Here is a 27,488-nt window from a genome sequence, read left to right as displayed (position 1 = left end):
CACGACATTCACCTAGTGAAGTTGCCAGGAAGAATCTACATTCTTCCTGGTAACTTCCATTCTTTATATATTATTTCCATTCTTTATATATGGCGCCATAACTACAAAAGAATGTCAGAATGTGCTATTAGCACAGCAGCTCCCATGTTTCCGCCAGCCTGCGGGACAGTCGCACACAAGTACATGTTCACCCGCACAACTCTGGCTTTGCTTAGCAACACTGGGCCACTCTTAAATGCCCTCCCATGCCAGCCCAGTTGGGGCCAAGGCAGACTCCAGTGGCATGGGTGGTGTGTGCCACCCACATCAGGTGCAAGGAGGTAATGGAAGGTGTTAGCCACACCCATCTCCACCTCCCATTTTGCTGCCCTGTGCAAATTCGGTGGTCCCAAGCAGCCACCTGGGTGTGTCCCTGGGGCTACCCCTCAGCAGGAGGCAAGAGGGTTGTGTCTTCTGAAAATTAGCAAAATAAGTTTTTTTTAAAAAGGAGAAAGAAGACAGAAGGAGAAAGTTGGACTAGAGGACCCTGGAGGTCCCTTCCAATTCTATGATTCTATGAAAGAGAAAGGAGAGGGGAAAAAAGAAGAGGAGGTGATGGAGGATAAGCATCTGCAGGGAAACCAGCAGGGCTCCCAACAGGCTTACTTGTAGCCAAACTTGTCCATAGCAATAGCCACATGCTTAGGAAAGCGGTCGCAGGTGTACAGGTTGCGGTCATCCTCAGGGATGAGGTCCACGTCATGGAAGAACATGCAGTCCCAGTCTTCATCCTTCATGGCCTCTTTGAAACCCACATTCAAGAGTTTGGCCCGGTTGAAAGTGTAGTTCTCAGCCTGAGGAGGAAAATGGAAGGCAGGACAGTTACCCTAGAGTAAACGGCCATGCGTGCAGAGTTCAAGAAAGGACTTGCATTCCTGCCGGCCACATCTTTACCATTCAGAGCTGCATCTACAGTGCACTGTATTAAAAACAGCAGCCTCTTACCTGGGGTGAACTTGGAGCCTCTTACATGGAATCCACTATTCGTTTTCTCTAAACTGTGGACATTTCAGCTTTGTTCACCATTTCCTCCCCATTCAAGGGTCACACTGACTTCAGTCACTGGGGACAGCCACCCTTTGCAGAAATAGTCGCTCGGCACCCTTGCCTTGTGCCTGGCTCCTCCTTGCCTCTCTAGAGGACCAGACCCTCTGTGGCACAAAGCCATACACCCCTGCAGTTTTTGGAAGGAACAAGCCTTTCCAACCCACTGCAGCAGTCAGAATGCTAACTTCTGCCAAGACGCAAGAATAGATCCAGGTGGGCAGCCGTGTTGGCCTGAAGCAGTAGAACAAAGCAAAGTCAAGTAGCACCTTTGAGACCAACAAAGTTTTATTCAGAATGTAAGCTTTCGTGTGCTCTAAGCACACTTCATCAGACAGTAGGATGGAATGGCAAGCAGTCCTAAATATAGAGGAAGTGGGCAGTGAATCAGCATAGTAGCAAACTAGAACAATGTTTGTATGTGTGTGTTACATGTTTACATTAAGTCTCTGAGAACTTTATGCCCTCCTTTTAACCCAGAGCAGACTCTTATTTATTGCAGGATACTTAACGGACATCAGTCTGCTATTCTGACATTTATTACTGATTTTGTTGTTTTAGCCCAGTGGACACAGGCTGGCAGTCCCTAGGCCCTGGCTTGTGATGCTTTTAATCTGCTAAGGAACATTTCCATGATTTTGCATGCTGATTCACCACCCACTTTCTCTACATTTAGGACTGCTTGCCATTCCATTCTACTGTCTGATGAAGTGTGCTTAGAGCACACGAAAGCTTACATTCTGAATAAAACTTTGTTGGTCTTAAAGGCGCTACTTGACTCTGCTTTGTTCTAAGACCCAAGAATGTAATACGAAGAGCACTGCTAGGTCAGATCAATGATTCAGCTGGCCTGGAATTCTATTTCACCAGTGGCTAATCTAAAGCCTCCACACACACACACACAAAAATCCCCTACAAGCAGGGACAAAGCCTCCCATTTTTCATGCCCACAAATGGTATTAAGAGGTACAGTACCTATCCAGCTAGCTTTGCTACCTAGCCATCCTAGCTTATAGCTACTGATGAACTTGAACACCATAAATTTGTCTCATCCCCTTTCATTCCCGAATGCAAATAGCCATTGCTATATCCTATTATACTGACTCCCACCAAGTTCATTAAGTATTGTGAGAGGTTCTTTTTTTCCCATCCAACATACTGGGTACCCTGTAAGCTCTAGTACTGTAGAAAAGGGAACCGAAGATCTCCGAAATCCACTGGCTCCAGAGCACTTTCCTATCTCTGCCTAGCAGAAGAAGAAAGCCTCATCTGACTGTCCTGAGTAAACAAACAGATATACCCCCATCGCAGCTGTACACAAAGACCTCTTTTACACAAACCTGCAGGAATAGTGAAGCTACGGCCTCTGCACACACTTCTCCCAACAGGAGAGAAGCCACGTGTCAATGTAGAGACCCTGCAATAGCCTTCCCCATTTTCTATAACTTGGAAGTGAAAGGCAAAGGTAGTCCGCTGTGCAAGCACCAGTTGTTTCCGACTCCGGGGTGATGTCGCATCAGGACATTTTCATGGCAGACTTTTTATGGGGTGGTTTGCCATTGCCTTCCCCAGTCATCTACACTTTACCCCCAGCAAGCTGGGTCCTCATTTTGCCAACCTTGGAAGGATAGAAAGCTGAGTCAGCCTTGAGCCGGCTACCTGAACCCAGCTTCTGCCAGGATCGAACTCAGGTTGTGAGCAGAGCTTGGACTGCAGTACTGCAGCTTACCACTCTGCGCCATAGGGCTCATATAACTTGGAAGGCAAGATGGTAAAACTGTTATTTACCCTTATTTACAGTCCCCCTGTCTCACTGAGACTCAAGGTGGATTATGGAACTGTGGCTACTGCATCTCCAATCTCCCTCCACTTCCCTACCCAAAGAAGAGACTGCAACGTCGGCTCTCATCAGAATGCCTGTCTCCGGTTGAGAATTGTATTGGGAATGCAGAAGTCCCCCTCCCCAGCAGCTTGAGACTCCTACCGTACCTAGAGGGTGATACGTCATACCTGGTGTATGATGTAGATGCCATAGTTGAGCTGCTGTCGCTGCAGGAAGGGATGCAGGTAGTAGAGCAGGTACTTGAGATGCTGCTCCCGGTTACGGTGGGGGATGATGATGGCTGTTTTGTGGGTGGCGTCACAATCGGGGGGGCGGTAGCGCCCACCTTTGCTGACGTAAGGGTTCTTCCGCACAATATCGTCCAGCGACAGCCCTGGGGGGAAGGTCACCCGAATGGGACCTCCTGCAGGTGAGCAGGCAGAGAAAGGTCAGTGAGGCTTCCTCCAGCTCACCTGGTGTTGGCAAGCCGAGGGCCAGTTCCAGCAACAGCCCACAGCAATAAGCATTTGAGATTAAGCACACAATAACAGATCTAGTCCTACATTTCTCCTCCTCTTCTATTCCCGATCAAGTCCTGTTAACATATTAAAAACTTTTCCACTAGCGATATATTTAACAATAAAACAGAAAAAGGAAGGGGTGGCAGGAAGACAACCACTTATCCTGATCCACAGATCACCCTTCTTATCTATCAACCTTTCAGGCATGTGCTGTGAGTAGAAAACCAGATACGTATATTGAGACAATTCAATTGCAGGTTGTTATTTGAATCACAGAAGTCCATTAAAACACACACCCCTTAAAAAAGGGTATAACTTTATTGATTTATCAAATCCCTAGTTATTGTTTCAGACTCTTAATACAGACAAATGTACATGTCCGGATCGCAGTATGTCGCTTACAGTGGCATCCTTCCATAATTTTGCTCAAGGTTATACTTCGGAGAGGGCCAGAACCCAAAAGTCTGGTTCTGGACTTCCTCATCACTATAGGTCTCTCATCAGGGGATGCTAAATTCACCCTGAAATGGGATCAATGGTTGTCATGGGACCACACCACCTCTAATGTAAAGGTGTTGGTAGTTTCAAGCTATGCTGGGCTTTTCATCAGGCAGAAACAGGCTTTCCAAGTAGAAAAGAAAGGTGGCGTTAAGTTCTCAGCAGGCTTTTGACAGTATTCTGCCTCTGCGCATTCAAAATGCAAGTACTCCCCAATGAAGAGCTCAGTGCAGTTCAAAACCTTGCAGCACTGGTTGGTCAATGGCAGAGCGAGTCACCAACTCTTGTTTCTGCTGTTCCTTCCCAGCCAACCAACACTTCGGTCTCAGGACAGAGTGCACAACCAAGCTCAGAACCAAGTTATTATGAAGGTTATATGTCCCCTTACCAAGGAAAGGAGATGTCTCGGGGCAGTAGGGGAGGTCCTCGGGGGGCAGAGGTGGCCGTGCAATCAGGCTGAGGTTGGCATAGACGTCCCCCGGCAGCGAGACATTGTGCAGACTGCTCAGCATAGTCGACGTGCCCCCCTTGTAGAAGATGCCCAGGAAATAGGCCACCCGCTTGCGGTAGCCCTCACGGTACAGAAGGGCCATCACCACCAGCTGCACCCCCAAGAAGAGCAGTAGGTAGCGGCCACGCAACTGCGGCATGGCGGGGCAGGGCCAAGATCATCTATCCATGGTGTGGCTGGGCAGAACGGAGCAACAGCACCGGAAGGCAGTGACCTGTTGAGAGCGGAAGAGGTTAAAAACAGGGCTGACACCCCATTAAAGAATCCTTAGTCGAGCACAGGAATCCCCGACCCTTTTGAGCCTCTGGGGCCCCTTCGGAGTTCTGACACAGTGTGCCAGGAAACAGCCATAAAAATGGCTGCCACATGAGGCAGACTCAGTGATACTATAGCCGTGACTGTCAGTCATGCAGCGAAGGTCCTTGTACTGCAGTGGTAGCTGCTGCCAAAGCATCTTTTAAAAACAGAAATCAAATCTCCAGTTGCCAATTGGAAGCCTTCCTGGGCTAAAAGCCCCACCTTCACCCACTTTCTAAAGATGCTTGATGGGGCTAGGATAGATGGTGGTCCCCTTGCACCCACAGGCACCATGTTGCACAAATGCAAGAGCCGCCGTGCTGTGTCATTAATCCAGCCTCCTGTTTGGTATGGTGGCCAATCAGTGCCCCAGAGGGCCCACCCAACAAGCAGGAAACTGAGACCTAGGGCCTCCTAACACAGATGCTTCAGAAAGGCCCACAGGCAGGACCCCCTGGCAAAAGCCCCCTCACATCCGTTGACTGCTCCCCAGCACCTGATGAGCCTTTTTATTTGTTTTATTACATTTCTAGCCCACATTTCCCTGCATCTCAGGGGAGGTTATAACAGTAGAAATATACAGGAGTCGTTTTGTAGGAGAATAGGTGGTGGAGCTCATTAGCATACGGATCCCCCCCCCACCAGCCAAAAGCAACCTGACACGAGAAAGGAGGGCCCTGGGCAAGCGAGGCCTGCTTGGGCTGGCTAGAGATCTAGCCAGCCCAAGGAGGCCTCACTCACCTTGGGCTCTCCTTGGCCACCCACCTTCCCACAGTCAAAAGGCCAGCAAGCCACCCGCCAGCCAAAATCACATAAGAAGTGGAGAAAGGGTGGTGCGGTCTTCTCCAGGGGTTAATGAGGGCTGCTGGGGGTGTGGCAAAGCCCCTGGTGGCTGCCTGCTCTCCTATTCCAAGAATTGTTATGCAGCTGCACCTACTATTCAATGGACTAGGTGGGGAGGAGGAGGGGGAACCCTCAGAAAGATTCAGGAGCCATGCTCCTGAGAGCTGCTGAATTTATATACAATAAACTTAAAGCAGTTAAAACATAATCTACACAATATTAAAAACCTGTAATATCAAATGGTACAAGATGGCAGACAGACACAAGTTAAAAAGTGTTTCTAAAGAACCTTGAGTATGTGTGCCCACAGATGAAACCTAACACTGGGCAAGTGGCAGAAAAGCAGCAACAATAATGCAAGGCCAGGTTTGGGGGGGGGGGGGGGGGGGATGGGACGGCAGCAGTATAGTTGGATCTCCGCCGCCTCAACTATAGGCCTGGCAAAACATCTCTGTTTTACAGGCTCTGCTGAATGGCAATAAGTCCCGCAGGGCCCTGGTCTCCTTTGGGAAAGTGTTCCATTCTCATTTGGGAGAGTGCTCCTCACTAAATATGAGACATTCTTCCTCTAAACCAGGGGTGGCCAAACTTGCTTAATGCAAGAGCCACACAGAATAAACGTCAGATGTTTGAGAGCCGCAAGACAGGAAGGAAGGAAGGCAAATAGATGGGGTAGGGAGAGATGGAAAGAAAGCAACTTTAACTTGACATGCATTGTCCAAGCTGCTGGCTGGCTTGGCAAACTGATTTCAGGAGACAAATGCCTGCTCCAAGCCAGTTGATGGGGGCTTCGAGAGCCACACAATGTGTATGAAAAAACCACATGTGGCTCCCGAGCCACAGTTTGGCCATCCCTGGTCTAAACATAGAAGTCCTATTAAGAATGTAAGATAAGCCCTGCTGGATCAAACCTAGTCCATCTAACCCAGCATCCTGTCTCATACAGAGGCCAGCCTGTTCCTTTGGAGGTTCAACAACGGCATAGAGGCTGAGGTCTTCCCCTGAAGTTTCCTCCCAGCACTGGTATTCAGAGGTTTACTGCCTCTGAACATGGAGGTTCCCTTTTATTCACAATGGCTAGTAGCCTCTGCTAGACCTCTCCTCCATTAATCTGTCTCATCCCCTTTTAAAGCTGCCTGTGCTTGTAGCTGAGAGGGAAGGTGGCATGGTGCAGCCTGATATTGTCTGATCTCAGAACCTAAGTAGGGTTAGTATCTGGAAGAGAGACCACTAAGGAATGCTCTGCAGAGGAAGGCAATGGCAAACCACCTCCAGTTCTCACTTGCCTTGAGAGCCCCTTGCTGGGGTCACCATAATTCATCTGCGACTTGACGGCACTCACTACATTCAGCTATTACGGCTAACAGACAGCAATAGATGCCAAAGAAGCTATCCCAACCTCCTTTTAAATCCACCTCCATAAGAGGCCATCATCACATCTAGCGGCAATGAGTTTCGCGAGTCGACTACTGTTTGTGTGACACACTGTACTTCCTTTTAGTTTCATTGGGTGAGCCCCCTGAATTCTAGTATTATAGGAAACTTCCTCTAAACTATGCATAACTGTAGGGTGCTATCACTTCCTGCCCCCATTGCCCCCTGGTCATCTTTTTTCTTTTCAAAACAGAAGCGCTTCAGGAGCTTAGCACTGCATCGCAGGGAAGGCATTCTCAGTGTTACAACAGTTACCAATATATGAGCTTATGGAACATAACCCAACAATACTTCTGAATGGGAGGTCAAGCATGCTTTGTTTTAGATCCCACAAGCACATGCTGCAAGGATCACCTTGGGAAAGGCATTCCCTCATGTGCAAGGAATGCCTCTTCCAAGGTGGAACCCGCCACCCAGTTTTGGTTTGTCTTTACAGCATTGTTTTTTTTCTTTTTAAAATATGCTTTCCAATTAACTGGGGCGCTTTTAAATGGCGTATTAAGCTGTTTTTCTTCAACCAGACAAGCTCCAGGCTGCGTCCCTACTTTGGCGGTTGGAGAGTCACCACCAACAAATGCTGAAGCCAGAAATATAAAACCCGGTTTTCTCTCCCACACCCAATGTGTGTGTACATAAGGCAAACCATGCATACATAATGCAAATGCCCATTTGCAAAAGCGAGACAGCTTCTTTTCCTCGTTGCGGCACTGCTGGAATATGACCAAACCACCAACTATACATGAGAACACATCCACACCACTCCTTGCAAGCTGACGCCAACAAGAAGGTTTACTGCTGGAGGTGACAAGCAGCATCTTCCTTTCTGGGCAGCAGCACAGGACCCCTTCCCTGAAACATGAGGGTCAGCTCCCCAAATGCATGGTTGCCTACAGGAAATGAGAACAGGTGGGCGCATAGCTGGCCCAGACGCACGCTGTGCCAAACACACAATGAAAGCGATAAGCCAAGAGGTTACGAAGAACAGATTCACACATGCAAATCTCCCAAAAGTTTTTTTTTTTCCAAAGGAACTTGGATCCAGCAATGCACAGACACGTAAATGGGCTTAGCACAGTCCTGGCTGCACAAGATCATAAACACGGAACCCTTAGTGCTTTCCTCCTGGTATTAGTGCCCAGAAAGTGTTTGCACAAAATCTTGCAGAAACACAAGTGGAGATACAATAAGTTTGACAGCGCAAGTGGCTATCACAGACTTTTTCTTGCTTTCCCACTCTCACTGTAGCCCTTGTGGAAGAGGAAATTTTGCACTGGATCTTGTCCATAAAAAATAGACCCTGAAAGCCGTCCATTTAAAACAGTCCCCATGGATCCATTCCCCCAGGCTCTTGTGCTAAGGGAAGGCTTCAAGAGCAGAGGGAAAGCACCATTTGCAGAGAGGTTCCAGCTCAATCCCCCTCCCTTTGCTCAAGGAACCTCTGAAGCAGAGCACATGTTTCGTATTCACACACTACGCACTAACAGAAGCCACCTCCAGAGGGTGGCAGGCTCACAAGTCCCTTCACCAAGCAGTGTCACCGCCACATTTCTTCCCCTTTTGGCCTTGGTTTGCAAAGGAAAGAGCTGGATTATACCCTGGGTCTTCCAGTCGTCAATCCTCAATGATGTGAAGTTACACCAGGTTCCGGTCTTGTGTACACAGGTTTCAGGAGCTGGAAAGGACTTCCGCCAGAGGGTTGCTAAGTTTCCATTGTGATGGCACTACCAGACTCCTGTCCTGTTCTCACTCCTGTCTTGCAACTCCTTTGGAATGCATCACCAGAGACTCTAGAGAGATTGCAATGCGATTGTATCCAGGGTACACTGAATACAGATCCCTTGTTCCACTGCCATAGCAATGGTTATCACCAGAAAAATATAGCTGCCTGTGCCCTTTTGGTAACAGGTGTGTCATAAAATCCATTGTTTCCCCTCAGCCAAGGAGGAACAAGGAAATGGTAGTTTCTCTGACCTAAGACCCTAATCTTTTTTTTTTAAATAAGTTTTATTAATTTTTTCTCATACTACACACAGTAAGGGAAAGGGTTATGGGATACAGGATAGGACAAGAGCATTATAAGTTCTACATATAATTATCTTTTCTCTTAAAATCATCACCAGTAAGTCTTAAACATATCATTATTAATTTTGCATACATTTTCAATATTTAGTAAAACATCTCTGTCTCAAGTTATAATATTTCTTCTGGACCTCAAACATTTTTTCAATCAATATATGTTTTATTTCTGTTACAGACTTTATATTATAAAAGCTGGGCATACTGGTCCTTAAAAATAATTCAATAATAAAGTATTACTTCTTTTCTTTAAGTCTAATAAATCATATTCTTATCTTGATCTTATTGATTCAATATATTTCTCACTTTAAACTATTTACGAAATATCTTCATCAAGCTATGCACGTTCTAAAAATCACCCCAGAAATATCTCAAAAATATATTTTTTCAATAAATCTCTTACATACCTATCTCCCAATAGATTTAAACTTCCTCCATATTTAATTTTTGTACCTCTTATCACCAAAATTTCAATCCAACATTTATTTCTTAACCCTACAATGTTAATCTGAGCCTCTTCCCAATAAGACCTCTAAGAATTCCAAATTCCTCCTTTCTACCATTCCAACAATTCTACCCCAACAATATCTTTGTTATTCATTCCTTTCTTATTTTTAAGCACACTTTTATATATTTTCCCCTCACCACCAGCCAAATAATCTAAATAAATCCCTCCCAATATAATCTTTTCTTTCTCCAAACTGTCCAGTTTTTAACCAAAGCTTACAAATTTTTAACTACATCTCTAATAATCCATTTCTCACAAAGTCCAAGGCTATATTAATTTCTTCTCCATTTCTGACAATTCAAAGTTTATTTGTCTCTTTCTCTTTTTTTTAAAGGTCTTTCAATTTTTAGCCAGTCATAATAACGTACGTCTGTTAAAATTTCCTGGGCTGTTGTGTTTCTCTTTCTCTTTTGAGATCTTTGAGGGACTCTCCTTCTTTTCTCTGATAAGGTGTTCTTTCTCCTTCACCACCTCCTTTCTCCTTCACCATCGACTCCATTTTTAATATAATTCTCATATTGCTGGGCTTCTTCTTTTCCCCCCCATCATCTCCTGGTCTTCTGATATTATCTGGTTTGTTACATCCTGTGGCTCATTTATACTCTCAGTAGTATTGCTAGCTGTCGAGTCACGTATCAGATTGAGGCATTCATGCAAAGACTTTTGCAGAGCTTGCATCCCATTCATGAAATTGTCCCAAAGAATTTCCAGAGCCACATTTATATCCCAATCCGATTCTACCTCTGACCCCGTCATGTCCATTCAATAAAGAATAGGAGCTGTGAAAGTTTGTACCAATCCAAGAACCTTCTGCCAATTATTCTTTTACAATATTTCCACTTTCCACTTTTATTTCAGTTTAAGTCTTTAAATCAGTCCACTATATATTCTCCAATCAAAATCCAATGTTCCACTTTATTTTTCCTCCAGTCACCAAGAAGGATTTTTATTTTTCTTCAATCTCAAGCCCCATTTTAGATTTTTAAGTATTTTAACACTGAGAAGTGGGGCGGGGTTGAGGGGGACTAATGACGTCACTCCTCCCCTCCTTTTCCTGATTTTTCCCCCCAATTCAAAACAGCTAATGGAGTTTTCTTTCTTGCAAAAAGAGAAATACTTCAGTGACTTACTTGTAGATGTTTCATTTAGTGTAGAATATCGCTATTTAATCTTCATTGCTCTTGGACAAACGAGTGGTTCACTTCTAATGCCATTGCGAAAATGGCAACTGAGTGATGGAGCCAGAGGCAAAGAAGGTGCTATGAATGTCGGGATTCTGCACCACCATCGCACCTCTTGGTGCCAGAGATCCTTACCGGGTCTCTGGTAGAGCCCCCCTTGGAGGGGCCCCTCTGTTCACGCAGTTCAGAAGAGCTGCTGGGAGGTAGTTCAGAAGAGCTGCTTAGGAAGCCAAAGACCCTAATCTAACCTAATAAGGAATCTTTGTCCAGCTAACCCCCATGATGATTAAGCACTAGAACAGAAAGAGCTGGGAGAGAAGGATGGGACATTCTCCTATGAATCTACGTGGGATCCAGAGGTCTAGGCACCTGGGTTAGTGTATTCAGGCGAGCAGGTTGAAACCAACAGGAAAACTTCTAGAACCCCTCCCCTCCCACCCCCCCCACCCCCAAAGAAGCGAGACCGACTCCAGAGTAAGCAAGTTCTCAGCTGCAGCAACAGTAACGATTGTTCTTAGCTTTTGGAAGGACAAAGGCATCTAAAACCAAATTTTATGGGAAGCTTCCAGTTGAAGAAAGGGCACACGATTTCTACATGCTCACAAGTAAAAACAAAAAGGAAGAAAAAGATACCCATTATTCCTGCGCTACTGGCAGGAAAGAATGAAAGTGGCTCTAAGCCAATAGACAAACACAGATTTCACTGCTAATCAAAGACATATTTATTTTACTTTAGACAAAAGCTTTTGTAGGAAAAGCTAGCTTGCTTGGGTTTAAATACTTGCAGACTTACTCTTTCTCTAGTAATTCAGATGCATTGAGGGGGCCTGGGGAAAGACCCTTGAAGGCACACAAAAACACATGAAGCAGCCTTAAACTGAATCAGATCATTGGTCCATCAAAGCCAGTACTGTCTACTCAGGCTGAAAGCAGCTGTTGAAGGTCTCAGGCAGCAGTTTTCCCCATCACCTACTGCCTGGTCCTTTTTGACTGGAACTGAACTTGGGACCTTCTTCATGCAAAGCAGGGGCTCTCCCACTGAGCCACATCACCTCACCTGACCCTTGATCAGACTTCACTGGCTGCGTTTGGAGTTCCTTGCTTAGCAACCAGGATTGCAAGCCACAGAGGCTCACAGTATGGAACCTGCCTTTGAAAAAGCAAGTAACGGTTGCCTTGTCTTCAGGTTTGGACTTCACAAGGAACTGTGATTTGTTACAAACCCGAAAGACTTTTATCTACGACCCACATGCAAGGGGACAAAGGACTTCCAACGCTATTTTACTGCAGCCTGCTTCCTTGTACGTGAAAGAAAAGGCTACAAACACGCCCGTCTCCCACAGCTCAAAGCCAGAGCAGCCCAATGCAAATTAGTATTACGTTAGCAAGGCATCAAAATGGAACTGTTGCCCAAGTGCCAAATGGGTGGTGCTGCCAGGACGGCTTCAAAGGCCATCTTTCAAGTTCTGGTTTGCAAGACACAGGATGCCAGGGTGGAGTCCTTCACAAGACTCCACCTCGCCCCCGTCATTTCCCTCACCCCCTCATCTCCACCTACCCTTTAAGACACCTGTTGGAATCTCTGCAGGTACTTAAGTCTAAGGACTACAGGCCAGATATTTGCAGACTCCTACCTAGAATCAATGTACAGAACATATCCCAGAACCTATCCACAAAACCTGCTTAAGGATGGATGGGAAAAGATGAACAGGGAACCTAAAAAGGTCCTCACCTGCATATTTGTAGTCTGAGTGTCTTTCTTTTTTTTCATTTAAAATGTTTATGAACTCCAATATAATAAAATATAATACAGCATAACATATTATAAACAATCAAGTAATTCTAAAGCATGAAAAACAGTTTTACAAACTTAAATGCAATTCTCAAACAAGCACAAGAGGATAATACATGACATTTAAGCGTTTAAAGACTTACTATATGCTCAGTCAAAAGTAGATCATTGAAGTATATAATGGATTAGATGGTAAAAACTCACCCACAGAGAACTCTGCTCTCACAAAAGAAACACAAGGACTTTGAGGACAGCTCAATTTAGAGGCAACCCTCCTTTTTAGGGCAGCAGCCACGAGCAACAGCCAATACATATATGTGCTGAATTAGGACCAAGGAGATCTAGGTTCAAATCCCCATTCTGCCCTGAGGTTTACTGACCTCACACTCTCAGCCTAACCTACCTCACAGGGGGTGTTATGAAGATGAAATGGGAGGGGGACAAACACCATCCATGGTGTCTTATTTATTTATTTTAGGTAATTTATAGTCTGCCCTATCCCAAGGAGGGCTCAGGGCAGATAACAACATTATAAAAACAATATGAATAACAATTAAAACATGTGAATAAAATAAAAGGCAATACAATCATAGACAGTTTTTGATGGCAGTTTAGTTGACACATATTGTACAGCCTAGGAATCAGTTGGCACCTGTTGTATGGACTACAAATCAGTCCTACATTCTAAGAATCAGATACAGCATTGATGGTACTACAGCACAGGGCCGACCAATGGAGCAGAATGCCTGATAGTGTAGGATGCCCGCTGCCTCAACTAAAGACCTGAGCTCCTTGGAGAGAGGACAGGGTAAAGTAAAAGTTTAAAAAAAAAAAAACTGTCCCAAGATACTGTGGAGGAAACGAAGTAACCAAAACTAAGACACTTAATAAAGTGAGAACAGCTTTTAAATTCCTGAACCTGAAACCATTTCGCAAACCTCCCTCTACCTTCCTTTGCATCGGTGCATCCTTATTGCAAAACATACTCAACATTCGTGAACAAGAAGTTCTTCAGCTGCTGATCTGAAGTTGACCCACCAGGACACAACTGGAGAAACTGGTTCTGAAACAAATATCCTCTTTCCCAAGGCAGCGCCAAGCGTTAAGAGAGTGCAGCTCTTAAAAGGTGCTTTATGATGCAGCCTATGAATACCATAGCAGCCATTTATGGGTGGGTGTAAGCAGGACCCTGGGAGGTTGCTCTGATCCCCAAGAGAATGGCCCAAGATATTATCTGGAAGACTGAACTCAGTAATACAAAAGGCATTCTCTGTCTGTTAAGCAACATTTGCCCTGACCTGGATGGCCCAGCCTAGCCCTATCTCATCAGATTTCGGGAGCTAAGCAGGGTTGCCCGGCTAGTATTTGGATGGCAGCCCTCTGAGGAAACACAGTGTCACTACACAGAGGCAGGCAACTGCAAACCACCCGTTTGCCTCTTGCCTTGAACACCCTATGGGGTTGCCATAAATTGGTAGCGACTTGATGGCACATTCCACCACCACACTATGCTTACTAGAACAAAAATACACAAGAAGAAAGGAGGGAGGGGGAGATCCAGCACTGTTCCTTCAACACCTGCTTGAGATTAACAATCCAGGCACCAAACCAGAAATGTTCAAGTACGGAGAAAGATTGCCATGCCCCTTCTCCATATGAAATGACTCCAAATGGTGGGATGGTGGCTCAGTGGTAGAGCATCTGCTTGGGAAGCAGAAGGTCCCAGGTTCAATCCCCGGCATCTCCAAAAAAGGGTCCAGGCATATAGGTGTGAAAAACCTCAGCTTGAGACCCTGGAGAGCCGCTGCCAGTCTGAGAAGACAATACTGACTTTGATGGACCAAGTGTCTGATTCAGTATAAGGCAGCTTCATATGTTCATATGTAGTGCGCAAGTGTTCTGCTTCCCCTTATTGATGCTGTATCCTCAAATGCATCCACCTCTCCCTCCCTCCTTTCTCTACCATCTATTTGCCTGCCTGCTCTCAAACTTCTGATGTTCATGTCTTGCAGCTCTCAAATATCTGACACTTATTCTATGTGGCTCTTACGTTAAAAAAGTTTGGCCACTATTGCTCTAGCTGCTACACAACACTGATATTTATGCGTTTTGTGAAGTAACCAGCTTGTCTACAGAATTTCAGTTCTTGGGAGCGGAAACAAAATTTAGGAACTAAACCACGATTCTGTTGGGAAGAGCCACTCTAAAGGCACAAGAGGCCTATAATTTCTTCTGCTGATGAGAGGGTCACAGGTGGTTTGTTTGTTTTTTTACACCCTCCACTGATGCTTCCGTTCCAGCTCGACCTGAGGCTGCTTCAGTGCCAACACCACCTTGGGCTTTCATACTGAATGCGTCATTGTAACTATACAAGCTCAGAATGAATGTCATCTCCAATGCTACAATCTGGCGTCAGTGTTCTTTCTCCCCACCACTTTCTTCAAACTGTTGCAAAAGGTACTGTTGCAAAGTCTTCTGCACCCTGCTGACAGGAGGCCACCACAGAATGGTCCACCTTCCATTCACACCGTTAAAGCCACTGGAGGTGGTAAACACAGCATTTTCAAGACTGATTTGCATACCGGGACAAAAGGGAGGCACAGCTCAGGTGAACAGCACAATAATAACAAAACAGGTGTGCTTACGAGTTCCGTGATGGCAGATGTGTAATAAAAGCAGCAAACAGAGGGGAAAAAATAGATACATGGGTGGCAACTTATCCTTTAAAGAACAGCTCCTCAAACAAAAAGAACATTCTGTCACAACAGGACCAGCACAAAAACTCTCTTCGTCCATATCCAGGTAAGCCTGAGTCAGGTGTGGAAAAAGAGGTGACCCCTGTGTTTCCAGGAAGAAACCCAGCAGTGCATTCTGAGTGCTAGCAATTGCAGGGAAACACAATATGTTGGGCTTCAACTGAAGGACAGGGCTCTGGCTCAGTGACAGGGCATTTGCGTGGTATGTGGAAGGTCTCAAGTTCAGTCCCTGGCATCTCCAGTTGATGGATCTGGTAGTACATGATGGGAAAGGCCTCTGCGTGAGATCCTGGAGAGCCAATGCCAGTCTGAGTGGCAGAAGTCCCCATGTAGCAGCAGTGGGTGCCATGGCACTTGCCAACACCTTTCCTGGGGTTGTCAATGTTTTTAAGAGTGGGCAGAGCCAGCTGAGTGGGTCCAACGACACTTGTGATTGGCCGCTGGAGATTTGACAGGCTGTGCAGATTTCTAAAAACGTTGCTTGGCAGCAGCTATCTCTACAGCACAAGGATATTCACTGTGTGACGGAAGGTAAGCCACAGCAGCCATTTTGTGCCTGTCTCCACTTCCTGCAGCAGCCATTTTGTGCCTGTGGCTACCATGCTGTGTCAGAATTCCACAGGTGTCCACAGGCTCAAGCAGGTCTGGGATCCCTGGAGTAGACAATACGGACTGTGATGTACTGACCATGATGGACCCATGGTCAGTATAAGGTGGCTTTATAAGTTCCTATAACTTGTGGGCCTCACAAAAATTACACCAAATAGGACCCTCCATGGGTAGGTACTCCTCTACAATTAGGAATCGTTAAAGTGCTTCTCTCACAGAAGGTATTAATTATCCAGCATTCATCCAAGGGCAAACACAGCCAGCATGGTGTAGCACAGGGGTGGCAAAACTTGAAATTGTAAGAGCCACACATAATAAATATCAGATGTTTGAGAGCCACAAGACATGAACGTCAGATGTTTGCGAACAGGCAGGCAAGCAGGCAAGAAGGAAGGAAGGAAGGCAAATAGATGGGGGAAAGGAGGGAAAGGTGGAAAGAAAGCAACTTTAACTTTAAATGCATTCTCCAAGCTGCTGGCTGGCTTGGTGAGTGATTTAAAGAGACAAAAGCCTTCTCCAAGCCACCCAACAAGATATTGGGTCTTTGAGAGCCACACAATATATGTGAAAGAGCCACATGTGGCTCCCAAGCTGCAGATTGGACATGTGTGGTGTAGCAGGTAGACTGTTGGATCAGGGAGACCTAGATTCAAATAGTCACTGCAGCGTTATGCTCCCTGGGTGACTTTGAGTCAGTCACACACTCTCTCAGCCTAACTTCTCAGAGTTGTTGTGAGGATAATGAAAAATTGGAGGAACAAAAAATGTTGTATGCTGCTTTGGGTCCCCTGCTGGGGAGAAAAGTGGGGTACAAATATATAAATTAAAACAGTTTAACAAGCCTTTTCATTGTGGCTTGCACAGATGTAGCCAACAGGAAGGCAAAGGGGGGAGAGAGAGCAAAAATTCAAGAGAAGGGGAAGGAATATGAAAGTGCGAATGTATCAGCTCGTGCAGAATTCGCACCAATTTAGAGCAGGGAAGATTCCAAGGATGAACAGTGGGAACAGATGCTGAAGCAGAAACTGATCTTCCGTTCCTCCCACCCCACCCCGCATCTAAAACCATCTGGCCTAATGTCCCCATTCCTCCCAGGCCGTTGGCCCTTAAAAAGCTTAATGCAAATATTTGCTTGCATTAAATACCGCGTTCTGCTTCCGTCACCGTGGAACGGGCAACCCCAGCATGAAAGGCCGCTGGCTCCCGAGACAGCACTGGAGCAACAATTTTGCCTGCTCCAGAATAATAATTACCAGCAAGGTTGCACAATTTCCCGGTCATTAGCGTGCAGCACAGAGCCCCTCCTTGCCTGTCTCAGAAAGAGAGCAGCTTCGTGGAGGGAAAGCATCAGCAACGTAAGCAGACATAGCAATTCGCTTCAAAGCAAAGAGCAGCAACAGAGAGACCACAGCACCTGTAACATCCTTGGTGCTCTTGACAGACAAATCCAGAAGGGCTGATTCCCACATTACATTTCCCAACATAAGCTCAAATGCCCCAGCAGTGGAGATATACAGATTCCCCAGCTGTCCACTGGAGTATTTCCACAGATGGAGAGGGTGGGTAATTTTTACCAGCTCTCCCCTCTTGCTAAAAACCTCCATCCTCTCCCCCTCAGGAGCACCATTTCAGGTGGCAGTGGGGGGGGGGGAGGAAAGGAGGTTGCATTCCACGGACAGGAACCAATCCTGTCCTTGGAAAATGCCAACAGATCCAAGCCCAAAATTTTGGAAACAGATATCCCAGCATGCAACCCTTAGCATTTAAAAAGAAAAAGGAAGAAGCAACAATACACACATTAAATTTCAGGAGTCAACATGAATAGGGGGTGAAACGGAAGCAACCCACCCCAGGACAACTCCCACGCTCTTTAGGGCAGAATCATTTCACAGCTACTGCCAGGTCTTCCAACAATTCATGGGCAGGGGTGGGGTGGGGTGGGGGGAGGGAATCCACAAACATGAGAAAGGCAACCGACTGAGAAAGTACATAAATATGTAAGAACTGCAAAGGAATTACCTAGAATGGGCACTCCAAGAAGGAAACAATCTACCACCTGCAGGTGGGAGTCACCTTTGAACACACTGTATCCAACCTCAGAAGAAACATGCCTAATGACACCCACCTCAGAACGTGCAATTCAATTTGTTCAGCAAGGGCTGGGACATCCTGGTCCTCGAAACTCAACACTCGCTCGGTCCATGGGAGGTTCTGTAAGGAATCAGAGAGAGCGAAGGAAGAAGGTTTACATCCAGCACAAAACCCAAGAGGAGGAGGAGAGAGAGAGAAGAGGAGGCAGAGAGGTGAAACCTGGCATTTGACACAGCAATGTAACACTGTCATTCCAAGCCGAGGTGCAGGAGCCAACTTAAACAGGAAGTGGGAAAGCTCTTGGTGCGAAGAGGAATGAGGAAACAGGAGGGGGGGGGAGAGATGGGGTCAGGAATGTGCTACGTGTACAGAAAGAGGATCGAGTTAATCACTACCAGAAACCGGTACCTCAACAGGCAAGCAAATGTTTTCTTGTACACCAACAAATGCCATTCCAGATTTTCCACCTATTATCAGTGCATCATAGAATCACAGAGATGCCAAGGGCAGAACAGCAAGAATTAATTTCTTGGGATGGATAGGGTTTGAGAGGAGTCTTCCCTCTTCTAGAACCCCACCGTGACCCAAGATTCTTGCCAGAAGGGCCAATCCCCAAAGGCCGGCCCTAGACTGTCTGACACTCTAGACAAGCCTAACTTCTGGTGCCCCCCCCCACACTGATAACATCACTGAGTCACATGGGAGCACCCCATTTGTCACCCTCAGAAGGCCAATGCCCTAGGCAATCGCCTAGTGTCTTGTGGCAGGGCCAGTCCTGCAATCCCCAGATTTTTCAACACAAACTCTGATGCCCCTCAAATGGAGATATGCTATAAAAGCAGGAAGTCAGTTCTACCCAGAACAGTTGCTTAGTTCACACTGTGCAGAAATCTCACTGCAAGGTTCCAGAGGTGAAGGATCCACCAGGAGTCAGCTGCCCTAAACAAGCAGAAGACATGGTGTTCGGTTGCCGAGACAACCCTACAGGTTGCCAAGATGCAACCACAGGGCCTATGCTTTTTTCTTAAAGGGCTAGAAGTTTCAGAACAAGAGAACATTATGAAGCACCCATGCAGAGAGAACATTACTAGTCACCCAGGTTGCAACCCAGTTACCAAGGGGCCATGGCCAAATAGTAGAGTATCTGGCATGCAGAAGGTTCCAGGTTCAGTACCCGGCACCTTCAGTTTAAAAGGCTCTGGTGGCAGGTGATGTGAAAGACCTCCTCCTGAGACCCTGGAGAGCCATTGTTGGTCGTTGTGGACAATACTACTTTGATGGACCAATGGTCTGGGTCAGTATAAGGCAGCTTCATGTGACCCCCAAACCTGTCCCATCATCTCTGACAGCCCCAATGAAGAGGTGTCATTTCGGCATTCTTTCTGGCTTTTGCTCTTAACAGATTACTACCCAATGGACTCGGCCACAAATTGTCAGCTCTGGGACTATCCTCAATTAAAGAAGGCTTCCAGTGTGATCAGAAAGCTGGCTTTATTGATAGATGGAACAGTAGCAATACAATGATGGTATCAGGACTGGTTTATCTCTGAGGTGACAGTCTTATACACCTTATCTTGGGCCATTAAGCAGCCCGCTAAAACTACAGTGCAAAAGCCCATGTTTAGCAATACACATCGGTTCCTGCCAACACCTACCTCACACCAGACAGTGGGCAATGGAGCTGTCTCTACAAAGAGATAGTATGACCCTGAAAGGCTTCAGTCCCTTTAGCAGGACATAAATGAATACTTATGACTGTTACAAAGTGAAAGGCAAAGCAGGCACGGCACACCCTCCCCATCCTTCATACATTCACACAGCAAAATGGCAAGGGCCCTTGACACAGATTACTGTTGGATTTTCTCAAAATGCTCTTTGGTGGAAGCCTAACCTATCTCACAGGCTTGTTTGAAGATAAAGTGAAGAAGAGGAGAATGGTGTAAGCCACTTTGGGTCCCCGTTGGGGGTGAAGGCAGGACATAAATAAAGTAAAACAAAATAAACCACACATAAAAATAGTCCGATAAACCCAGAACCACCGAAGCTGAAGCTGCCTCCGAGGTCAATCTGCCCTGACAGGGTGGGGTGGGGGGAACGACTGCCCCATCTCTACAGACCAAGTCAAGTCCCAGTCCTAACTTAAGGCTGTCGAATGACAGTTTCAGAGTGACTTTAAAGACGCACATCATTCATCCCAAACAGTTACATGGATGCCCAGACAACATGGCAGTTCAACTTGGTCATCAATGCACAGGTGCATACACACTCTAAGCAAGCAGGTCGGAGAAAGAAAGCCTGACATCTGCCCAGGTGAGTTTTCTCCCCACCTCCCGGCTTTGTGTTTCTCAGCCATTCTTCCAGAAAGAAGCACATTGTTAGCATTCTTTGATAGTTTCCCTTTGTAGTGGTCGCAAGTGCCAGCAATCTCTTTATCTTTTAAGAACTCATGTGAAGAACACATCATGAGTACATGCTCTTCTGGCATTCCATGCACCACTTCCCACTAAATCAGAGGAGTGGTGTTGTGTAATGTGCCATCAAGTCACAGCTGACTCATGGCAACTCCATGGGATTTTCAAGGCACGAGAGGAACAGAGGTTGTTTGCCATTGCCTGCCTCTGTGCTACAACCTTCGACTTCCTTGGTGGCCCCCCATCCAAATACTAACCCAGGCCAACCCTGCTTGGCTTTCCAAGTTCAGACTCACCTGGGCTATCCAGGTCAGAGTACCCATCTTAACATATTCATATCACAGTGTTCAGAAACCAGTGAGTGAATATGTTAATCTTTAAAGGTGTTTTGTTGGAGATCTTACAGGTACTGCTTTCCAACGCAATAACTTCAAAAGTGGGGATCCAAGGCACTTTGGTGTCATCAGGGTTTTTTTATAGCAGAAACTCCTTTGCAAATTAGGCCACACCTTCCTAATGTAGCCAATCCTCCTGGAGCTTACAGTAAGCCCTGTAGTAACAGCCCTGTAAGCTCTAGGAGGATTGGCTACATCAGGGGGTGTGGCCTAATATGCAAAGGAGTTCCTGCTACAAAAAAAGCCCTGGGTGTCATGAACATAAAGACACCTATGGGACAGACCTCAATACACCTCTCCCCCCAGCACCTTATAAATGTTTATTGAAACAAAACATGAAGGGTACAATTTTCAAAGAAATAAGTCCACTTGGGGTAGTACAAGTACAAAATACAAAGCACCTGGGGGGGAAATGTAAAGATTAAGATTCATAATTTTACAATTGCAATAAGTCTACAGGGTAAACATGACTTGGAACTTTATCTAACATTATCACATAGTTAAGTAATGGTGACCATATTGTTGGAAAATCAGAAATACAATTTCCCTGTCCATTACATTGGTTATGGTACGAATTTTTTCCCATGGCATAAGATCTCAAAATATTATCTAACCACAGTGAGATAGACAGAGGTGACTTGTTTTTCCACCTGGATGCTATTGCATTTGTGCGGCTGCTATTAAAAATATCAGAATTTTGGTTGGCTTAGATATCTACAGGGCTTTTTTGGTAAGCACGAACTCCTTTGCATATTAGTCCACACCCCTCTTATGTAGTCAATCCTCCAAGTGTTTACAGGGATTACAGGGCATACCATAAACTCTTGGAGGACTGCCTACATCAGGAGCATCTAATATGCAAAGGAGTTCCTGCTACAAAAAAAAAAGCCCTGGATATCTGACTGGCCAGAGGGGAAGTAACAACAATTCTGGCGGCTTTGGCAGTTATATCACAATAATTAAAAATATATGTTCTAAAACTGAGTCCCAAAAGCTTTAAATTCTGTTACAGGCCAACTAGCAGTGGAAAAATGAGGCTTGAATGCAACGAAGTTTCCAGCATTGTGGACTAGTGGACTGGTCAATACAGTGGAGTTCCTTTGGGGATATATAACATCTGGTAAGAATTTTAAAAGAGCCCCGTGGCGCAGAGTGGCAAAGCTGCAGTACTGCAGTCAGAGCCCTCTGTTCAATCCCAGCGGAAGCTGCTTCAGGTAGCCAGCTCCAGGTTGACTCAGCCTTCCATCTTTCCGAGGTTGGTAAAATGAGTACCCAGCTTGCTGGGGGGAAAGTGTATTTGACTGGGGAAGGCAATGGCAAACTACCCCATAAAAAGTCTGCAGTGAAAACGTGAAAGCAATGTCACCCCAGAGTCAAACCGACTGGTGCTTGCACAGGGGACTACCTTTACCTTTACTTTTTAAAGAATTCTAAAAGATTGCATCTTAATGGTTATAGATTTAGTCATAAGAACTGAAGAATTCCAGACAACTTCAATGCAACTGGTGGAGTGACCTCTTAGTCTCCAAAAGTTTACGCTGGAAAGCATTGTTAGTTGTTAAAGGTGCCACTGGACTCCTGTTTTATTATCCTAAGACAGTGACACCCTTATGAGCCCATTCACTTGAACGGATTAAGGAAGCTATAACTCAATATAGGATTGCACCATTAGGTGCCGCGGGAATTATGCTTTATGTTGCCGCTGCAGACTAACAACAGCAACCTATCCAGAATTGTAATATTAATACCCATCAGGGCCACTAACAGCTCTCCAGGGCTGTTTTAGATTGGGGAAACAGTTCCAGGAGGGGAACGCTTAAACCAGGGCTTGACAAACCTCAGGTGCCAGGTTGCCATGGCTCCTAGAAATTGCACTGCAACAACTCGTATTTATCTGTGGTAGCAATAATTCTACAATAGAGCCCTACATAAATCCTGAATGCTGAAATATGAGTCTGGCTCCTAATTTTGGGGGCTGGATTATACAGAGCCCAAGAAATTTTACCAATGCCTGATCTAAACCTACTCTTCAGTCACAGTCCTGGTCCAAGCAAGGCTCCTTCACAGCTGGCAATCTGGTTCTTTAAAAATGCTCAGAGGTTCAAAGACCCAGAAACTCCCAGCAATTGCCATGGATCTATCTTAGGAGGGAAAGAATGCAGAACAAGCAGCCCTTGATTTTAGCCTACCAAAATGCCATATCTTTAGGCCTCTCTCTCTCGCTTTCAAAGCTCTAATGCCCTTGCATTATTTTGACTCGGGGCAGGGGATAAAAAGCATCCCCAAGAATGGCTGTGACCTGCTCTGAGTTCCCAGACAGAGAAGCCCATCCAATTGAAGCTTACTATTGCACATTCCCAGCTTCCAACCCTTCCTCCAGAGAGAAAAGCTCACCACCTTACTTATTTATCTGCAATCCACCTAATTTATTTATTTGCCATTGCAGGTTTTTCAAGGGAAGAGATGTGCAGAGGTGGTTTGCCAACACCTGCCTTTGCACAGTGACCCTGGTACCCCTTGTTGGTCTCCCATCCAAGTTCTAACAAGTTCTGACCAAGTTCTGACCCTGCTCAGCTTCCAAGATCTGACAAGATCAGGTTAGCCTGGACTATCCAGGAGAGGGTTATCATCTAATAAGGGGGAGGCAAAGAATAACAAGAGCAAGGACACCAGACTTTTAACTGACCTCTGCTGTTCTAAATAATAAATAATAATAATAATAAAATTTTATTTATACCCCGCCCTCCCCGCCGGGGCAGGCTCAGGGCAGCCATCATGTTTTTATTGATAAAGCCTCAGGCCCAAGAAATGTTAGAAAAACCACTCCATGCTCTCAGATTCACTGTTAAAAATGCACACCCACAAAAACGAAACTAAATTTTTCACGGCACAGAAGGTCGAGGGAAGAAATCAGCCGGACTCCCAAGAAATGGGGAAAGTAGAACCGCCAGATACAGGAACAACCACAACCATGCCACCTGCTGGTACAAAACTGGCTGTCCTGGGGAAAATCATATCCCATACAGCATGCACGGGGAGCCAAGTGGTCACAGGTTCGAATCTCATCTCAGTCACAAACTCACTAAAATTGTATCTGAAGAAGTGAGCATGCACACAGAAGCTTCTACCCAGAATTAAACTTTGTTTTAAAACTGCCACTGGACTCAAACTTTGTTCCATTGCTTCAGCCCAACACAGCTACGTACCTGAAACAAATTCACTAAGAAAGCCATTCTATGCATCTTTGACAATCAGGCAGTGACCTACCTTATAGGCCCGTTGTTAGGGATTACAGTGATAATGCAGGTGACGCACTTTGAACACTGAAAGCACTGTAGAAATGTTCGCTATAGTTATGAACTGAAGAGCATTAAGCCCCACTCATGGGGTAAAGCTTAACAGGAAGCCCTTTTGGAAGGGGAGGCAGAAACAAAAGGAAATTATCAGAAACATGCAAGGTACTGCCTCCCCACAGACACACCACTTACTGGACTGGTTTCTGCTAGTTTAAGGGAGAAAAAAAAATGCAAACTCATCAAAGAATTTTTTACTGGTGGAACAGAAATACCACTTGGATACAGACAGCAAGATTGGATTCAAACAAGCGTTTCCTGGTAACTGAAAACAGGGACCTATTCACAAAGCTTTGCTATCTTTCAGACAAGACACACACACAAACCACAACAAAATAAAAGGCTAGGATGGAGGGAGGGAGTGCAGACTGTCGGAAATTAATCATACATGCCAGGTGCAGAATGCAATCCAGCAAAATTTCTAGGTGCTACCGATACCAAGCTCCTTGGATCCCCTCCTCCCTTCTGAGAAAATCTCTGTTTTAATTCACAGCTCTGGCAGCTGCAAAACTGTCCAAAGTCTCAGGTTCAAATCTCTGTATCCAGCTGCAAAATGAAACTGAGCACCACTATTTGCAAAGAGGAAGTGACATGGTCAAGGGAACCCAGGTTTTTCTTTTTTTTTTGGAGGGGGGAGGTATATTATTTACATAAATAAGTGCTCCAGAGGAATTGCATGCTTCAAAAAGACCAGCAATTTGGACACCTTTATGGACAGGTGAGGTAAGAGGAAGAGGGTTTAGCAGACATCACACCTATAGCTAGCAACAATATCTTACAGCCCCAACAAATGGAAGAGAGCCAACCCGAATCGTGTACTGCTCCCATTATGCAAGCAAGATTGTCTAGATATCTGGAACATCGGAATCCTTTACATGCCAAACATGGAGGACTTGCCCCTTACTACAAAAGGGGGAAATAGGACACATTTATGAGAACCCAAAATCAGTGGATCAGCCTAGCCCTGGATGATATCTATGGCTGAAAGAAGTTCGGGGGGGGGGGCTGTGCCTCAGCGGGAGGATTCACCAGGTTTGGGATATTCATTTACTTCATTTATACCCACTTTGCCCCCCAATGGGGACCCATGTCAGTTTAGGTCATTATCCCATTCTCTGATTTAGCTCACAACAACCCTGTGAAGTAGACTAGGTCACGTGTGCATGACTGGCCTATGGTCATCTAGTGCAGGAGTGCCCAACCACCAGGCTGCAGACCGGTACTGGTCCATGGCCTGCTAGCAACCGGGCCGCAGAGTGAGGCAGAGGTGCCACACTGCCTCTGCCTGCCCAGGACCCAGGCGGATGAAAGAGGCTATGCAGCTTTGCTCCAAGACAGGGAGGCAGCCTCACAGTGAGGTAGAGCAGCCCCACCGCTCCTTCCGCCCACCCAGGACCTGATCGACAGGGGGTCTTTAAATGGGAGGGGGAGTCAGATTGGCTTTCTGCTACCTGGTCACCTGGCGGAGAGGCAGCAGAAATACCCCAGTTTCCCTCCCCCCATTTAAAGAGCCCCATGTGGGGCAGGGATGGGGCGGAGGTGGGGGAACAGCCTGGGACAGCAAAAACCCCAGCACTACCCCCTCCCACCAGTCTGTGGAAGAATTGTCTTCCACTAAACCAGTCCCTGGTGCCAAAAAGGTTGGGAGCCACTGATCTAGTGAGTTTCCAAGATCCTTACAGTTTGACACTGTAACCAATACACTACAATACTTGGGGGGAGCAAAAAAAAAAGACTGACTGGCCACAGAGGAAACTGACATGTCTCATAGAACCCTCCAGTCTAGCACACGAGGTGCCAAAGGACAGGAAAGCTAAATGCCAGTCTGAGAAGGAGGCATGGTGCCAAGCGCACCACTCAAATTTGCTAGATGCAACAGAAAAATAAAATTCCAAGAGGCTGATTCTCTCCAAATGTTCTGAACCCCTGCCATTCCTTGGACGGTGAAACATGGATGTGATCCTTCAGGCCTATCCTATAGCAAACTATGTATGGGCCTTGCCCAGACTGTAAGAAGAGAGCCCACGCAAAGCTGTGAGAGATGGGCAGCTGAAGAATCACTAGAACCCCCAGTGCCAGAGGCAAATTTGTTTTAAAGGGGAGGGAAGAATACTAAAGGTAACCTGTCCCCAGAGCTGAGATCCTCTCAGACCACCGGTTTCTGAGAACCCCAGATCCACGGATCGGCCTCGCCCTGCATGCATAAGGTTGAAGGAAGTTTGAAGGGTGCACCTCCGTGGCAGGATTTGCCCCCAAAGCAGGAGGACAGAAGAGGCTTGGGGAAACGGTTATTTTTAATGCTACCGTTTTGGGAATACGAGGAAAATGAAGCAAGATTTAAGCCTACACCCGACCGGAGAAGATCGTCACATTTCCAACATACGGCCAGTTCAGCAGCTCCCTTAAACCGGATTACCCGCCGTCCCCGCCCGCCCCCCTCCCTCCGTATAATCCAAAAGCGAGAAGGCTGCGTTTAAGTTTTGGGTTCTTCCAGTTGGCACACTTCAAAGAGAAACAAAGTAACACCCCCAGAAACTCTCTCTCTCTCTCGTTGTCTCGGGGCGTAAAAGTGGAATTATATTGGAAGCCTTGGATCAGTACAAAGGAATAAGAACGCATGCAGGGCAGAGGAGGGCGCGGGGGAGGGTCGGCAAGAGGGAGAGCAGTAAAGCTACCTCACCCCACCCTACCCCTTCTTAGAAACAGCAAAGCTAATCTACAGCGCTCGCAGGAGCGACCCACCATCACCAAGCCAACGCTCACCGTTGCGCACGCTCTCCTCTCCGGCAGGGCAAAGGACCTGGGGGAGTTGGCGACGATCCGGCTGCTGGCCAATCTGGGCAGGGTCCCTTCTGCCCCACGCGCAGGGAAGGGCCGCGGCGGAGAGGAGAGGCAGGCAAAGTAGGGGTGGTGGGCAGGGGAGGGGAAGGGGGTGCAGGACGGGCCGCGTCACGCACAGCGCTCCTGGCCTCGCCAAACGCCGAATGGGAAGCCGGAGCCAATCAGGCGCTCGCGGCGGCGGCTGGAGGGACAAGGGGATTGGGCGGGAGGAGAGAGAGGCCCACCAGCGGCCGCCAGCCAACCGGAGAAGGAGCGCTCTTAACGTCCCCGTCGGCAACCTGGCGCGGATTGGAGAAGAGTCACAAAGGGGGTGGGTGGAGGGGAAGGGGGTGTGGCTCGGCCGGTGGAATCAAAGAAAGAGGTTGGTGGGCAGGAGGATGAATGGAGAGGCCAGCCTCGCAGGGAGGGCGCTGCGTGCCATTGCCAAATGAGCGAAGCGTGGACTGGGTTGATAGGGTTGGCGGGC

At 46.5% G+C, this 27,488-nt stretch overlaps 1 protein-coding gene across 2 annotated transcripts in view; it reads right to left on the bottom strand.

The window, feature by feature from the left end:
• The window catches only part of LOC132585721 (beta-1,4-galactosyltransferase 3-like), a 29,886-nt gene extending 2,655 nt beyond the window's left edge, over positions 1-27,231 (bottom strand). Inside the window, exons 1-5 of one of the 2 annotated variants that reach the window (XM_060257597.1) lie at positions 26,945-27,213; positions 18,057-18,142; positions 4,313-4,649; positions 3,094-3,329; positions 646-833 (exon numbers count right to left, since the gene is read on the bottom strand). In XM_060257597.1, coding sequence (XP_060113580.1) covers positions 646-833; positions 3,094-3,329; positions 4,313-4,574 — 686 coding nt within the window. In that variant the 5' untranslated portion in view covers positions 4,575-4,649; positions 18,057-18,142; positions 26,945-27,213. Of the gene's footprint in view, positions 1-645; positions 834-3,093; positions 3,330-4,312; positions 4,650-18,056; positions 18,143-26,944 lie in introns of both variants that reach the window. The other variant, XM_060257598.1, reaches the window with a different exon arrangement.
• Between the last annotated feature and the right edge of the window lie 257 nt (positions 27,232-27,488).

The sequence above is a fragment of the Heteronotia binoei genome, chromosome 17 (genome assembly GCF_032191835.1).
Source record: "Heteronotia binoei isolate CCM8104 ecotype False Entrance Well chromosome 17, APGP_CSIRO_Hbin_v1, whole genome shotgun sequence".
Classification (NCBI taxonomy): Eukaryota; Metazoa; Chordata; class Lepidosauria; order Squamata; family Gekkonidae; genus Heteronotia; species Heteronotia binoei.
The sequence above is the reverse complement of the archived record's forward strand: the minus strand, read 5'-3'. Positions and strand labels throughout refer to the sequence as shown.